The 18,254-nt window shown below is 37.9% G+C and overlaps 1 protein-coding gene across 6 annotated transcripts in view; it reads right to left on the bottom strand.

The window, feature by feature from the left end:
- COL14A1 (collagen type XIV alpha 1 chain) overlaps positions 1-18,254 on the bottom strand; it is a 114,539-nt gene that overhangs the window by 69,364 nt on the left and 26,921 nt on the right. For all 6 annotated transcript variants that reach the window (XM_015617137.3, XM_015617130.3, XM_015617133.3 and 3 more), the window contains 7 exons: positions 10,784-10,939; positions 9,984-10,103; positions 8,466-8,630; positions 7,909-8,070; positions 6,410-6,558; positions 5,324-5,453; positions 997-1,142 (listed from right to left, as the gene is read on the bottom strand). In XM_015617137.3, coding sequence (XP_015472623.1) covers positions 997-1,142; positions 5,324-5,453; positions 6,410-6,558; positions 7,909-8,070; positions 8,466-8,630; positions 9,984-10,103; positions 10,784-10,939 — 1,028 coding nt within the window. The remainder of the gene's footprint in view (positions 1-996; positions 1,143-5,323; positions 5,454-6,409; positions 6,559-7,908; positions 8,071-8,465; positions 8,631-9,983; positions 10,104-10,783; positions 10,940-18,254) is intronic.

The following is an 18,254-nucleotide window of genomic DNA, read 5'->3' as shown; positions in this document are numbered from 1 at the left end:
TCCCATCTACACTTAGGTTCATCTCCAGTCACAGATCTGAAAATCACATGAACTCATTGGAGGAGTTGATTTCTGCGCACACCGAGGCTCAGATTTGTTGCTATTTCTATCATTTTCCTCTTCCACCTTTTGTGGACACCCACACTAACATGGCCTGTATTTATTTCTTTGGGGTAAAGCTCAGTCCTCCTGCAGCAGCCAGCTCTCGGGGAGGCCCCACTTTTAACAGAATTACGTGCTCACAGCCACTGCTTTAGCAGTGAGCACAAGTCTGTGCTGGCTTTCAGCAGCTTCATGCCCCCTTCTCAAGTTCACATGCCCCTGCATGCTTTATGGTGCTCCTGCTTGAACAGAGATATTGTACATAACCTTAACTATACACTTATAAACCTGAGTGTAGAAATTTTTAAATTCTAGACCAGAGGTTCCATTGGTTTTACTATGTTAGTGACAGGAGACTAGACTTTACTTTTTCTCCCCTTCTTTTCCTTGGAAAGAATGTCTTCTAAAATCAGTTTTGATGAAAGATGTTGTCTTTAAATTTAAAGATACAGGTTGAACAGAACTAAAAGAAAACCAATGACAGCTTTCTTTCAGACCTACAAATTTTACTTACATTTAAAATCCCTGATGAGAACAAAGGCTAAACTTCATCTTCTTCTGATAGCACACTTAGGAAATATCTTACCTTTAGTTAATTTTTTCTCTGAATGTTAGTTCTACATGATGATACTATATCACTCTATATAAAATTTCAGAAGAGTCACTTAAATTTAGTTAAATTTGTTTCATTTTTACATCAATGACACAGCAATAACCCACTGGCACTTGCACTTTATTCATAGCCTGTGCCACATACAGTACTTAATCAAGTCATGGAAAAAATCCCAAGTATTTGCTGATCACTTTGGAGGTTAAAGGACATGTACTATTTTGTTTTTTAAAAGACTGGGTATTTTTTAGTAACTGCTATTCAATGAAAGCACAATACATCACCTCCTTCTCATCTGCTGCCAGTCCTTCTGTGAGGGGAGCATAGAGGATCATGTACCCTGTGGCACCCACGACTCCACTCCACCTGACCCTCATGCTGCTCTGGGACACGTTGTACAGCTGCAGATCCGACGCCATCGGCAGGGCAACTGCAGTGCAACAGGAGACAAACACACCTCAGCTCTCCCACTCCAACAGCCAGCTGCTATCCAAACAGCTTGTCTTACCCCAGCAAACACAAAGGAATACAGCTCTCTCCAGCCATGGAAGTGCTGTCTGTATCCTGTAAATAAGGTCTAATTGGTGCGTAAAAGAACTCAGAGAAACAAGGAAATGCTAACCCAAACCAATTCCAATGCCAGGGCAGATGAAAGCATTTCAGCACAGTTGCTATTAGGAACCAGCAGCAGTTTTAAGGGGTGCCTCTTTCCCAAGCCAGAGTGTGGACATGATAGGCATGAGATACAACACCCTGGAAAAACCCTGGATGAGCACACTTCACACATCAAAATATTTTGTCTGTAAAGTGTTGCCTGTTTAAGGTCTGGACTGCCCAAACTGGCACCAAGGCTTGTGTCAGTGGGATTATGAAAATATGGATACGGCCATCCATTGCAAATCAGGACAAATGCTAACCTGGCAAGGGAGAGCAGGGTGAGTGAAATTCAGACAATATTAGGAGATTTACTTGTGAATTTAAGGCACTGATACCAGAACACAGCACCAGTCAGGGTTTCCAAATGTTTCTTTGCATTTCTGTAACTCTTTTCCTGATTGACCTCACTTTATTCCTCCCAGAGGATAACATCCCATGGCCTCTCCACTGCTGGTACATCACTGATGAATCCCACCAAAATATTCAGGCATGAATATGAATATTCAGGCATGAATATGGAGAGATATGAAGGAACTTTGACTTCTCCTTTGGAATTTATACACTGAGAATAGTCCCCAAAATTACTGGAATGGTCTGGAAAAACAGAAGGCAATTGCTAACTGATACAAAACCTTTCCTATCTGAAATTCTGAAGAATCAAACCTGCATACAAATATTCAGGAACAAATTCTAATTTCACTTACAGAGCTTCTCTGGACTCCTTGTCCAACCAAAAGCCTCAGCCTGTCAAGCTGGTATCTCCAAGTGTATCTCTTACATTATGTTCTAACAGAACCTCTTCCTTTCTTGTTCATTGAGACTGTTCACCCACTGTCATTCATGTCTGTAAGTGGTGGCAAAACTTCAGCCCAGACTTCTCTTGAGATTTCCACTTCCAGGTTACCCCACCTACCCCTCCAACCTTTTACAACCTACCTCTATCTTATTTAAACCTTTGTTCTTCTATTGATTTATATTCCCATGAATTCTCACAATTTCTCTAACTACAGGGAGAAACTACCTGTGAACATTTTCAAATATACTTAAGTCTCCTTGCTCAGAGCTCCACTCACACTTCTGACAAGAAATTACATGCTGAGATATCCTGAAACCACTTTGCACCACATTGTCTCATTCCTGTTCAAACTGCCCCAGGGTCACACTGAGAGTATCCATCACCTCTTCTTCCCTTTATTTTGATTCTAAAAAATCTACAGGAAAAGTGTCCTCTAACTGTAACTTATGACTTGCATTTTAACTCTCAACAGGAACCAGTAGATACTTTGACAATATATAAAAAAACTGACAAAGAGGTGACTGGAGATAAAACATGGTGTTTTCTACTGGAACCTTCAGCCAAAGAGCTCAGAATCTCGATATAAACATTTAGTAGATTATGCTGGTTTGCATCTTGGACAGTTACCAGACTATCCTAATATTCAAGTAACATAGGGATAAAGTAAAACCAACTAAAAAAACCTGGAATAAACAAACAAGGAAAAACATATTTTTAGCAAATTAATATGTGAATGAATTTCTTATTTATTTCCATTTAGAAGTGACTATGAAATCACAGAACTATCTACTTATCTGTACATTATGTATATATCTGTTTAGATTTCACATAACTGTAAACTATATTTAATGTTCTGTATAAACAAATGCAACTGGTGACTATTTTAATCTGTCAGTATCTCACACACAGGCAGGAATGTAAACTACAATTTTCCATAATTCTCCATTAGAATAGTAAAAAAAACCCAAACTTTAAAATTGTAGGTATTTTTTAGCATATGGAGTGATTAACACTTGCATATGTCAGACTCTTACTTCCAACATACTATCAAAGACAGGTGTATAAAATGCTTAATGCTGCATGACCTTGGGGTGTGATCTGATCAAATCTCTGAAAGCCAGCAGGGCTGGGCTCCGTCAGAACTTGACTGGGTGACTTCAAAGGAGTACCAGGTGCAATACAAAATAATCCTGTTGGCTCAGTATGTGACTGTTCCCTCAGCCTCAATAAATTAAACAGGTCCTAACACCGTCTCATGGGTATAACGTGGCTGGAGATGACATTCTGGGGGGACTGAGACTAAAAGAAAAGTCTAAAATCATTTTATATTATCCTATTTTCTTTTCAGATTGAGAAGATTAGCACTGACACAGAATCAAAGAACGTCTGAGGATGAAAGGCACTTCTTGAGGTCATCTGGTCAAATTAACTTCCCTGGTCAGTCAGGTTCAGATAAAGCAGGCTGCTCAGAACCTTATCCAGTTTGGCTTGAAATATCTCCAGAGATGCAGACTTCACAACCTCTCTGAAAAATTTATTCCAGTGTTTGACCACCATTATAATAAAACCATCTCTTCTGTTCAAATTTAATTTCATGGGCTTTTAATTTGTGCCCATTGGCTCTTGTCCTGTTAATAAGCACCACTGAGCAAAGTCTGGCTCACTCCTCTTCATTTCCTCATATTAGGGATTTTTATACATTAACAAGATCACCTGAGCCTTCTCCAGGCTGAAGAGTCCATCTGTCTCAGAGTCTTATGAAAGATGTGCCAAGCCCTTAATCATCTTTACAGCCCTTCACTCAAGTCCCTACATAAGTCCACATCTCTCTTGTGTTGAGGGAACCCAGCACGAGACCAGGCACCCAGGTGTGGCCTCATCAGTGCTGAGCAGAGGGCAAGAACCATCAGCTCCCTAAATCCGCTGGCAATCATTTTCTAATGCAATCCAGAAGGCTCTTGGCTTTCTTTGTGACAAGGGTGCTCTGCTGGTTCAGTCAGGTTGTTGTTTACCATGACCCCCAGGTCCTTCTCTGCAGAGCTGCCCTCCAGCTGGTCACCTGTGCAGTGACACATGGGTTTGTCACTCACAAGCATCAGGACTTTACACTTCTGTTTTCTGAAACGCATGAGGTTAAACTTGTTTTCCTCTTCACATCACTCGCCAGTCTCAGCTCCAGGTTGGCTTTGGCTTTTCTAAACTTACCCCTGCAAGATGAGACAGCAGCTTTACACTTCTCCTGGGTCATTTGCCTCTTCGTGTGCATGTCTTACACAATTATTTTTGATGTCTGGGTTCTGTTACAAGCTTCTTGATTATCCATGCGAGCTTCCAGTCAGCTGGTCACCAACTGGTCAGAAGGGACCTTTCCTGAGCTTGTAGGATGTCATCTCCTCCTCCACCATCAGTTCTTCCTTGTTTCTATGTATGAGCCTTCTCTTGCTGGCTCCTTGATCACCTGGGTCAGGAAGCTGGCAAAGCACTGTAGAAATCCTATAGATTTCTTGAGCCCTGCTGCTCTGTTCTTTCAGCAGATATCAGCTATTAATATATCACATATGGACTTCTTGTCTCCTAGACTGAACTATAAAGATATTCTTTATTTCCATTTCTAATATTTATCATATTTACTAAAAAAATCCCTGCACTTTGTATACAAATACCTAAAACAGTAAATGTATCAAATCTTAGAGTATATCAAGCCATCATTTTACAGACAGAAAATAATTAAATCATTGAGAAAGAAACTTCCAGAGTTACGTTGCAATCTTTGTCACTGGCAGGAATCACATGCAGGATTGCAGGTCCAACCTAAATCTCCACTCATCAGATCATCTCCAGCTACAAACCGAGTTTGCAAAACTTGGCTCCACACCCAAAACATAGGAATGTTCTCATTTAGGGTTCAAGACAACAGACTTCAAAGTTCAGCCTGGAGATAAAACCTTTCTCAGTGTTTAAATATCCACAGAGCGTTTGACCTTAAGAGCTTAGCCCAGGATTAATTAAAACAAAACTTAATTTAAGACAAATGCACTAAAAGAAGGTAGATTGAAAAACACTCCCTTTTGTGTTTATTTTTCACAAAGACTAATGCCTACACAGTCTGATTAAATGCAGACAGTCAAATCTGCAACAATCAGGCTAAGGATACTCACGTGTGGTTTCCGTTCCACGGAGGCCCTCGCTCGCAGCGTTGGAGTAGATGGCAAACACAGCTATCTGGTACTCAGTTAAAGACATCAGGTTTTTCAGAACTGCTGTGGATACACTTCCATCTACCACAACCTGTTTACAAGAAAATTTAACTAAATACGCATAAAGCAAACAAACTCTATTACCATCAAATCAATCAACCCCTCTTTCAGGCAGTTTTTATACTGTACTAACATTCAGTTTATGCTGCATTTATATACAGTAAACTGTCTGAAAAGAACAGCAACCATACATATAGTCTAAATGTTTATCTGATATAAATAGCCATTCAGAACAAAGGAAGAGCTCAGCTGAACAAAGTGTAAGGGATACAGTTTAAGGGTGTGAAAGTGGCACTTTTTGATATAATATCATCATAAATATTCCTTTAGTACTACATATATACACACACACACAGAGTGCTTCAAAATCCCATCAATACATATCCATCCTAAACTAGTTTCTAGTGCAAAAGGAAACAAAATATAACCTTAGTTAAATCCTTTTGCTATTCTACATTTCCATTCAATTTGATAAGTTGTCAGCTGGAGTCAAAAGCTTGTTCCACTGCAGTTTTTCCATCTCCAAAATGTTGAAGTCCCATCCAAATAAACAACTCTCTCCAAATTTTCAATGACCAATTGTAGATGTCCCAAAATGTCCAATCTTCCTTTTATGAATATTTTTTTCTTAGAACTGAAAATGCAGCTTACCATCACCTCCTACCTCTTCTGTTCTCATAAACAGAGTGGTGCAGGGGGTGTCAGTAGAATTGTGCCAAGTAACCCTCTGAGTAAGGAAAAAATGCAGGCACTTCACCCCACCCCTGAAAGTGATTATTATTGTATCACTTAACTGACTTTAAATTGTATGACAGACATGTAGCCTAGTTCCTACCTAACCTTTGTCACCATCCAGTGTGACCAGCCTCCTTTCTGGAGCCCTCATAGGGAATTTCAGGGTGCATTTAGAAGAGGACCATGGATTTCCTGTCTAGTTAGCTGCCCCTGCTGCATTAAAAATTTCTGGGCAGCTTTTCCTCCTATTACCTCTTCTGGCTGTCCTCCTCTAGTGGGGTAGTACACAACCCTGTATTTTTCCACTTTGCCTGGAGCGTGGGTCCAGCTGACGCGGAAGCCTCTTGCTGTTACCTCCGATGTGACCAAATCTGAAGGAGTCCCAAGAGAAGCAATTGTTCCTAGGTTGGAGACAGCACAAATTTTTATTCCATTCTGCATAATAATTGCTTGGCTTGTTGTATTTGCTGAAGCTCTAAATATTATTTCTTATCAGAAAATCAAATAATTGGCTACTGCACACCTATTTATGTTATTTTCAATGGAACCAAAGAAGTAATAATGAGTACAGCACATGGAGTTTCTCTGGGACTAAATCTTCCTGGTCTTTCATAAACCTTTATATGAAGACAAAAATATGACACTAAGCCTTCCTGACCTTCTTCCCATCACTATTTCCAGACGTTTCTGCTGGGTTTTTTTCAGGTTGCTTTCATCCCAGTCATGACAAACATACAAGTACATATACAGCTGTGATCTCCTGTGCTCCTCAGCAGGCTGGAAACTGATATTGCCTGTCAGCCTGCTGAAGAGACACAGTGAATGGTCATCTTCTCTGGCAATCATTCTTTTCCACAAAGATACCTCATCTATCCATGGTTTTTCCATTTTCTTCTGCTCAAGAGAGCCTTCCTTATTGATATATATTATATAGATATCTATATATTATATTGACTGTATATATACATACACACACACACATATATATATAATATTCCATATATCCATATATATTATGAGAGAGAGAGAATAACTTAGCATTTCTGTGATACTAAGGAATCATAAACCAGTAAATAAAAACAAAATCCACTGAAACTTTTCAGAAAGAAAGGCCCCAGGTAGAATTGCATTTCTGGCAAATTGCAACATTTTTTCATAGCCATTTCTTTTCTTCAGAAAAGCCAAGATAATTGTAATCAGAAGAGGCTTTTTTATATAAGAACCATTTTCTTTGCTGCCATCTTTTCCTGTGAACCAAAATATATTTTGTGTGTATTAAATAAGAAAGAGGAAAAAATCCATCAAAGGAGGGATTAAACAATCTAACTAGTTGAAACTCCTGAATATGTATGAGACAATCAAAACATTAAGTTAGGAGATGGAAAGCATAGCATGAATATAACAATTCCATGTGCATCTGTTAAACTAATTCATCCCCAAAACTGTATTACAAAAAGATTTCCTTAGCCACCACTTGGAAATAGTTATAGCAGAATAAATTACCTTTTTTTTTTTTTTTGTACTACCAAATACCATAATACTTACCTCTCCTAAAAACAGAGAGCAAATGATCAGAGATATCTGAGCAAGAATAATACATAGCTAGGAAGATAACTTCTCTGACAATACTTTCTTGCAAGCAAAAGAATATATAGCGTGAGTCTAGTGCCAGAAGCCACTCTAGAACTGCAGGTATTTGATTTGTAGCTCTAAGTTCACCATAAGTTACATTAAATTTTGTTTCTGTTCACCTTTGATTTCCTTTTCCTGCTCCTCTACTCGTGAGCACACTGTTCTGGTAAGACCTTCAACTATGGTATGCATGAAGTTAAAGTCAGCCACGTTGTAGACATGTGTGCTGTCAGGCTCAGAGGCAATCTCTTTGAGTTCATTTATATCTGCATTCTTTACACCTTTTATTGGAAAAGAAAATAAAGAAAATATTTGCAATGAAAAAGAAAAAATCTTGTATACACAGGGCTTGATAAAAAATGACTAATATAAAATTATATTTATTTTACTGAGCAACTACAAATTGCTCTGTTTTTAAGATGTCAATTCAAGATGTTAACTTCTGCCAGTGAAAGTGGTATCTTTTCAGCTGTCTCATGAAAATGCAGCATCCATGTATACTGCTAAATTCCAGTTATAACGGCAATGTTGTAAGCAATGCTTATAAAAGATACAAATTAATGATGATACTTGTTGGATAGAGGCAGAAAAGAGCACTTCCTTAGTACAGCCAGCAACAGATTCAAATACAGCAGAGTCCAATGGGACATGCACATGGATATGGCAGAATACACACCAATAGCAAACAGCTCAATGCCAGCATCCCGCAGGTTTTTAGCAGGAGGGATAACATCATCTTGGGACTTCCCATCAGTGATCAGTATCCCAATTTTAGATACTCCAGGTCTTGCACCTGCCTCAGGCTTAAAGCTGTTTTCCAAAATATAAGTTAAGGCAAGACCTAAAAAAGAAAACATTTTAAAAGACTTTTACAGATAAAAATGTCCATTCGTTTTGCCAATATCACAGTGTTTGCTTTTCTACTCAATTTAAAAGTTCTGATAAAAAATAAGTATAAAAGAAAAGAAGAATTTATTTACTGAAAAATTAAATTCCAACAAGCAGCCTAAACTACAGAGAAGCTAAAATTTATTTTTAGCTGTCTTTTAATCAATCAATATACTTTAAACTGGCTATGAAAACCTAAATTGATTTTCCTGTAAATGCATCATCTTTTATTCTTAATTTACCAAATTCTGCAAAGTTAGAACAGGAACTTCCCTCTCCTTCTACCTATATTGCTTATATGAAAGCACATGCTCTGGATAGCTTAGTAAATCCTCATGCCACAGATAATCTTACCTTTGTTTGGTTTTTAAGTTTTTCCAATTTACAAGCTAAAAGAAAGCTTTATTTATGCTTGGGGAGAACCTGATTTTAATAAATGCTAATTATTTAAAAGGAAAGAAGAATAATAGCTCCAGGATGAACATACACATCACAATAAGATCTTATCTGAAAATTCTTTTAAGTCTCCCACAGCAAACGTTTCTAAGTCATTTTCTTCTAACATCCATAAAAAATAATCATGATAATTTACTACTTCCTACCACTCAGTAATCTCACTCCTAGAATCATACTAGAGTCTTCTGTCCTTTGTCCCACTGCAATCACTCCTTCTACCAAAATAAAGACTGTTGCTCATTGTTTCTCCTGTTCCTTACTCACCAGAAAAAAAAAATAAAGGCAGCAATTTACTTAAAGCCGTGTCTGGGTCTTTGGATATATCATTCCAACATTACTAACTGCTGCTTTGATGGCACTGGAATTGTATTCAGAAACTGTATTTCTCCCAGACTGTCAGGCATTCCCCCTTTATCCACCACTAAGTGTCTCTGGGGCTGCAGTGCTTTAACTACTAAAAGGTCAGTGGAAATCTAAAAGCCCTGGGTGGTCATTTGTAAAGCTACTATTACCAGTTGTCAAATACTGAAACAACATTCTTTCCTTCTCCAGAACAAAGCTCTGTGCATGAACATTACAAATGGATTTCACATTTTCTTCCCAGCAGGTAAAAGATTTGACTTCCATCACAGAGAGTCAGGTAACTTTGTTTTACGAGACCCTGTCCCGATTCCCAGTGAAGTCAATGGACAGGCACTTCAGAAAAGACATAACTGACACTGGATAAAGCCATTGGCAAGCTGCAAAATTCCTATCCTTTCTACCCTTCATAATAAGCACTGACACTTCTTGGGCTGTGCAGCAGAATATGCTTTTTAATAAAAGGGAAAAGCCAAAACATACACAGTACCTGTTAAAGTATTCCCTCCCTTGTACGGTAGATTCCGGACCGCATCCAAAACAGCATCCTTTGTGCCATAGGCATTCAAGTGCCATTCAATCCGGGGATCACCACTGTACTGTGCAAGACCTAAAGATCCAGAAAGGAAGGTAATCCATCAGACAATAAAGTGGGGTTTTTTCATGTACACTTTATGTACATGGTTACCAGTACCTTACCAATTAGCTTACTGCAAGTAGCTTTACTACCATACAAGAAAAACTGCACTGGTTGACAACAAAAACTAGTATGAACATGTTCTGGGTGACAGCTCCCCAGTTAACTTTCAAGGCCTTTTATTCAAGTGCCAATTAAATGAAAAGCAAAGCAATTCAAAACGTTTTCAGAGTTATTAACATTCCAAGACTTTTTTTAAAGAAAAATGTAACTCAATGTAAAGTAGCAGATCAGAAATATAACATTTCAGCCAGTTTAAAGCACAAGATTGTGCCATCCATTGCCACATTCTGCCTGCAAAAATTAAACTGCAAGTGTTTGAGACTAATGCTGACTGAAGTCAGTAAAACTGTTTTCACTGTTTTTATTTTTCCACTGACATTGCATTAGGGTTAATGAAGTTGAGGATACAGTAAACTGTGAGGAATTAATACTACAAACATTACAGCAGCCTTCCTCTGATGATAGAAGTGCTAATGCTAGATGAGGCTGAATCTTGAACAAAAACAGTAACATCAAGCTGTTAACTATCCTGAAATAATAACATCTTCACATTGCTACAGAAATATTAGGGAAAAAGTGTGGCACCTTACCTACTCTTGTTTTCTCAGACCCCACATTAAAAGCAGAAACCAGATTTTCCAGGAACAGTCGAACGAGCCTGAAATTGAATCTGCCAATACTCCAAGAACCATCTACTAGTATCACAATATCTGCAATTGCTGGAGTTTTACAGGTAAACAGGCTCCCTGTAAATCATTAAAATTAAATCAATATTATTAATTCAACAATAAAACTGTAATTCAATAAATATATGCCTTCCTTCTCCCACCAAGCTTGGTAATTAAATGTTCTTCCACAGTAAGTGAGAAAAAAACAAAATGACCAAACATGCCTGTTCTAGTTTCAGTTATAGAATAGTCTGGCCATTATTTACTTCAGTTCTTTCATTAAAATGTTCAAAATTACTTTTGGGAGACCTATGAAAAGAAACCTTTCTTCTAAAAATCCTTGAGAAAGAAAAAATTAACTGCCATATAGCACAACTGAACGGAGAGTTCATTTCCATTCCCAATGCACATACACAATTTCAGTCCCCATACACAGTGCATGACACGTAGCCTTAGGCACAGACAATGCAGAGAGAGCTACCTAGAGATGCAGACATATAAAACAGTTATCAAGGCCCCTTTCACGGTCAACAGAGAAAACCAGGTGTTTCTATACATCTCAAAAGCCCCATAAAAAACCACCAGGCACCACTGTAGACTTGTAAATCCAGAAGTGAATCTCACTCCTGGGAGCTGAGCAAAACCAAAGGCCAATTAAATACACTGTATTAAACCTAAGTAGGAGGCACTCAATACAGCAGAAGTCAAATGCAAAGACCTCAGATTCAAATTCACTGTCTCTATGAGAATGGGTATGAGAATGAAGCTTTGGTCTTACAGATCTATGGAAAACAGAAAAATACGAAAAGAAAAACAACAAAAAACAAACTAAACAACAGAAATTATCTGATGATAATTAGCAGAAGTACATATTAATGGTCTCTAAGGTTTAATTAAACACTGGGAAAATCAAAGGAAGGGAAGTAGTGATTTGACACAAATTGCACTATAAACCAACTGAGAAGCCTAAACAGAAGTGCCACATCCAGTTTGAGAAAATGCCAGGAAGAGAAGAAAGGGAACGGAAGAGGTTTTCAGAACCTCAGACAGAGTTGCCATATTCCACAGAAGCAGATGTGTGACTGTACAATTAAGGTTGCTGAAACAGTGGACTCATATTGCAGGGAAGGAAATAAAGGAATGATGTTAGACAGGTATAAGAAATGAGAGCTTATGTTTGAAGTACAAAAATACAAACTCCCCACCAGCTTCACTACAGAATAAGGAGGGAAGTAGGAAAGACAAAGCAAAGCAGACTTAGTAGAATAGATATGATGCATCACAACCCATTTAGGGATGAAAATCGTGTCCCTCAATACAGTAAAAAACAAACATAGATTAGTGAATTAAGCTGCAGCCCAGGTTTTATCATCATTTTTGTCAGGATCCACTGTAGAAGTTAGTACACAAAGAATACTAACAGTTCAACATGGTGCTAAATAGGAATCACCAAGTACACTGCCAGAAATAAACTGATTTGAGCAGAGATGTTCAGCAAATAAAAGAAGTCAGTGAGAAATTATCTAAAAAGTGTTTGCATTAGCTCCCAAGAAATTCTCCTGATACACAGAGAAAATAAAGCATGTGGTTAGCAATTTTAAACTTTCACAACATATTATTAACGACAATTTTCATTACATACAAAACCATAATTTCACAGGCTAACCAGTCTGATGTGCAGAAGGAGTTCAATTGGTAATAATTAAGGGTTAGATTCATACTGTAGTGTAAATCCACTGAGCATTAAACCAAACCCATAAAGTTACAGTTAATGTCTTAAACATGTACTACAAATGTTTTTAGAAGAAGAGGGAACATTTCCTACGTGCAGCTAGCAGTGCAAAATAAGTTCTAAACACATGACAAAAATTCCACTTACAAAGATGCCAAAGCAAATATTTTATTTTAGCTTTTACAGTACAAGACAACACTATTTGAATTGGCAACACATTTTAATGTATTGACACTGGGGAACATTTAGTAAGCATCAGAAAAATGATCTTAATTTGGAACATAAATCCAAAAGAGGTCCAAATCTTTATGTCACTGAAGTCAACAGAAAAACCTCCCTTGATTTCAGTGGGAATGGAGTCTGTTTTGTGACCTAATAGGAATCTACTAGTCATGGCAAAATTAATGTTTTAACTATCTTTGCCAAATAAACTTCCTGTTGATCAGTCTGCATTGCCTGCAGTATCTGTCTTCCATCAACACAGTTCAGCTGTGCCATTCTCACACTGGCCATGACTAGCATTTCAAGCTTCAAAAAAGCTACTGGCAAAGTAAAATGCTACTCAACACCAGTAAGAATGAAAGTACAGGACCCCTGATTCACATCCAAGCAGCTGTACAATAGCACAGATGGACCTTTTCAGTGTTATCCCAGCAGTTTAATCATACAGCCCAACAAGGATAACAGGATTTGTGTGGTTGTATTTTCCTTCTCTACTTCTATAACCTTGTGCTGAGCATGAAACCCAGTTATTACCCTTGGTAATATTTCATATCATTTCATATCAACAAGTTTTGCCTATAAGCCTTCTTTAATACTGTATTGATGGCTTTGTAGTGAAAGCTTTTATCAGTTCTGGTAAATCCATTCAGTGAAGCAAAATCCAAAGAATAAAGAAAACAATAACGACATTCCTTTCAATGTTTTATTTCCATATCATCAATCAATGCAAATAGTATAATTCAATTATTTTTTTGTTAAAGAAACTTGTGATTTGATCCAAGATTGTACTGCAAGGTCACAGTGTGAAAATTTGTTTCATTCTTCGTAGGTAGGAGATACTTGTTGCATCTTTTCTGCATAAAACATTTAGGTTTTGTTACTTCTGTACACCCACTATTTTGCTTATGTTTTCTCCTTGTTGTACTTAATAGAATTGCAGAAAGTTCCCTAAAAGGGAATAAACAACAGTGAGATATTAAACAGAATAACGCGATGATAGAATCTTTAAAACCTGATAGGAACAAAAACACCATGACATCCTAGTTAATAAAGTTAGTCTAAAAGACACAGCGTGTAGTAAATAATTTCTGCACCCCACTGTGCTTAGGCAGTTTCCATTGCCAGTTCTTGAAAATGTCTTTCTCAATAATCTTTCCATACAATCATACATGGCCATGAATTCCTGTGGGGTTTGAGGGCATTTCTGAACATTTCAAGTATCTACATAACTTTAATAGGCTATTTTCCCAACAACCTTTCTTAGGAGAATGATAGCATATCATTCTATATAATAAACCTTTAAAAACTCAGTTTTTTAGTCTGCTACAAGGTTCAGCAGTGTGATCAGGTTCAATAGTGTGCTTATTTCCCGTTTATTCAGTCATCTAGAAAAGAGTAATGAGAGAGAAGGTCCCACTTCCCTCTGAATTATACAATACTCACCAATTTCAAAAGCAGGACAGCAGGGAAGAGGCCAGTTACCAAATTTTGTACCATGTTTCCTAATGTTATATAGAAACCATAATTCTGATTCAAGTGCTGCATTCCACAACAAACAATAACAGAGCCTGTGATCTTTAGGTAAGCAAAAACAACAGAATTGCACAAATTGTAAAGTCAGAATAACAACCTATATATTTTACACCAGCAAGTCTCTTCAGTTGCTTCACTTACAATTGGTGGAGATTTTTTATGGCTAGAAAGCATAATATTAATGCTTTTTCTGTAACAAATTTGCAATCTTCCTAGCACTACTTGGCAGAAGGAACTTGCCACTCTGCCAGAAAGCTGAGGAGGAAAGGACTCTGTCTGCCCATTTCTGCTTTTCACAGAAGAAAGCACAGGCTCAAAGTTTCACCTTCAAAGGCACCAACATACAGTGAAAGGCTACCATCAATGTTTCAGGGTGAGGTATTTGCACAAAACCTGCTTCAGTACCACCAAAAGTCAAATCACCAGGAAGAATTTTGATTTGTTTCAGGGAAATTTTTCAAAGAACCAGTGTTGAAAGAGTTCTGCATCTGCCAAACAAAGTTTTCTGCTTTTGATTTCTCAAGCCCCCAGACACTGAAGGTGATTTGCTGGCACTTCCAATATGCAAGTGTTACACCACTCTCAAGACCATGTCAAAACTGGCTGAGAGTGAAGCCAATGATGGCAATGCTGAAAGAAGAGCCAGATAGAATTTTCAGGGATAGAGGGAGTGTTACTGGAGCCAGAAAAACAGGACCCTTGAGTCATCCTGTGAAGGGAATGGAGTGTAGAGAGAGACCTGAGAGAAGCTCTGGCAGTGTGGGGGCTGTGCAGAGCACAGCAGGCTTGACAAGCTCCTGGAAACACCAAGCACCTCTGCGCCCTCCCTGCCTGCCGCTGCTCTTCCACACACGTGTTGTGAACAAGTGAGCAACGGTAAAAACAGAAGTTACACCAAAAAAACCCACAAGCCTAGCTCACAAAGAAATACTAAACTATGATTTTTAATCTAGAATGGGGTTCTTTGACTCTTGGAGTTAACACCACTACTCTTTGAAAGTTCCTTGAAAGGCAAAGGGAGAAGCAGCAAATACAGGCGCTGTCACATGGGAGGACTCAGTGCTTTAGACAAACCAGCTCAATTTGCATGCAGTTATGATATGTTTTACAGAAACATATTTGATATTTTGCCTCCCCTTGGTATGAAACTCTGTTCTCATTTTCAAGAGCCAAAACACACACTTCTTCTGCTAGAAGTTAGGACTATAACTCTTTCTGAGTCTGCAATATGTCGTTTCCTTTCTTATTCCCTGTCACAGTAGAAAGTCAAATAATATATGTGAAAGGAGAGAAAAAAAGTTCAAGCAAAGGTCAATAATAATAATAGAGTATGAATAGAAGACTTGTTCATGGGATAACAAAGCACAAAAGGCAAGAAGCTTGATAACAGCAGTGAGTGAAAAATACCTTGTGAATAAAGCATGAATGACAGAGAACAGCCAGTCCTCCACAGCAATTGACAGTACCACGCTGAGCAGAACCACCACTGAGGACAAGGGTAATGTAAACCCATATCAGCAAAATGTAACATCCTTTTTTTAAACAGGGTTTAAAAATTTAAGGGACGTGAGGCAGTGTCCAGCTCCACATTCAGCAACTCTCTAGTCCACACTTCTGACATTGATATTATTGTTCTGTACTGATGATATCATCCTTGCACTTGGCCCTCAGTTTAACACATCCCATATGTCAGGCCTATGGACCAGACAAATGCATATAACATAACTGCTGTTCTTTAAACTAGATCCAACCACAGCTTGAATTTGAAGGACTCAAATGTTGGAACATTAGGTTTAAAGAGCAGCCCAAGAAGGTTAGAAGTTTGTCCCTGGTCCCTAGGAAAAAAAAGAAAAAGCAGCCAGCCTTTTTCCATGTGCCTTATTCCTCTCCAGGAAACTAATATAGCCCAACTGGCAAGCCTACAAATTTGTTATTTGGTGGAGTTGGACTATTAAGATTTACTGAATGTGTTGTCTAATCATGTCACATTGGACTGTGAATAATGTAGTCCAAAATTTTTCTGCTTCCAAAAAAGTATGCAGCAGTTACTAAATACTATTTATAGCATACCTTCTGAATTTAAGGCCACAAAATTAATCAAAGCACTAGTTGATAATACATTAATTGTCTATATATACTGGTGATAATTCTCAAGTATGAGAGAAAGAAGCATAGAGCCATTTTCTATGCACTTTTCCACACACACTCAATGACAGTTGTATTTCTGCAGTAAGTAGTCACTAGTTTAGAAAAACTTCTAGAACTTTCTTTCTAAATCTGAACTTTTTAATTTGAGAGACAAAAATAACTGTGAAAGAAAGTGCTGATGTCTCCTTACAGACCATTGTTAATTGATAGCACTGAAGAACACAATGTCTGCAGCAGCTTACCCGAAAGCAACACTAAACACTCCTGGTCTGTGTACCTAGATAGAAAAATATGTTTTTAAATCCCTAGAATTTAAATTGAGAGTTTAAAACATTTGTTACAATTTCTCTTCCAACAGACAACATGTCAGCACAGAACAAAGGACAATGCTGAAGTCTTTCCTGAACCTGAAGCCCAGCCTGGTAATATACTGTGTCCATTTAGCCACAATTTACACTGAAGATGATCTGCAATCCTCCAGTGGAGTACATGAAACCTAAGAAACTCTTCTGCAGATTATAGTGATAACTCTCTACCTCTCTTTCCTCTCAGTACTGCATCTGAGTGCATGAATGTTTTAAATGAAACAGCTGTCTCAAGGTCTAAATTACTTTTCAAGACAGAAAAGTGTAATTTTTACTAATAAGATCATACTTATCCACCATTTCTATGTAAAAAATATGCCAGGATTTAAAAGGCTTATTTCTCCTCTTTCTTTAGTAAGGTATGAAATCCCTGACAGTTTTCTTTGGCTGTCTAGAAGACAGTTAATCATGGCACTTCAGGCAAAAGTGGTACTCAGAAATCCTCAATATTAATTAAGGTGTATGTCTAAATCCCTCTAAACCATGATAGAGAACTGGTCTGTGCCTGAGCTTGTAACACAACAGGTAAAGTAACGGAAAAGAGCCTGCTGAGAGAACAGTCTGCATACTTACAAAAGTAATTAACACAGAAATAATTAAAAACTAGTTGAAACAAACTGCTAGAGCATAGTTAAATTACAGCTCAGCATTACAGATCTGAATATATATGATATTATGGACAATGTGTCTAGAAACAAAAAGGATGGTGCAATACAATTACAGTGCAAAAGGCTTCCAAATTTGAGGCCCTATATTAACTTCATGCAGTTCTTTAAATAATATTTTCATAATGTAACCAGTGTATATGCTTCTACAAATACAAGTTTGCAGTGATCTTCAGAAGCATTGCTAATTTAGGATGTCAATCTACAAAAACTCAGGATGAAATTTGTGCCCTCTTGAATGTAGCAATTCTTCCATTCTCTAACTAGCAGAGATGTGAGTGAATACTGAACTCTGAGAAATCTCAACTCCCAGAATTACAGGGTACTAGAGGTGAGAAGGGACCTCTTGAGTTTAGTCAAACTGCCCTAATCAGAGCAGGAGCAACAACAGCAGACTGCTCTGGGCTGTGTCCAGTCAGGTTAAAGAGTCTCCAAGATAAAGACTCCACAACTGGAGTAACCCACTCCAGTGTTTTACCATTCTCATAGCAAAATAAGTGTTTTCTTCTATTAAATATAATTTACAGTTACTTTAGTTTGTGTCCACTACCTCTTGTCCTTTGGCTGGACACCACTGAGAAGAATCTCTGCCTTCTCTACTCATTCCAGAGTGTAATTTTGCACTTAGGAAAGATATCCCTCAAACCTGCTGTCCTCCAAGCTGAACAGTCCACTTGTCTCAGCCTCCCCACTTATGAAAGATGCTCCAAACCTTTAATCATCTCTGT

Source organism: Parus major, chromosome 2 (genome assembly GCF_001522545.3).
Source record: "Parus major isolate Abel chromosome 2, Parus_major1.1, whole genome shotgun sequence".
Lineage (NCBI taxonomy): Eukaryota > Metazoa > Chordata > Aves > Passeriformes > Paridae > Parus > Parus major.
This window is presented reverse-complemented; position numbering and strand designations above follow the sequence as displayed.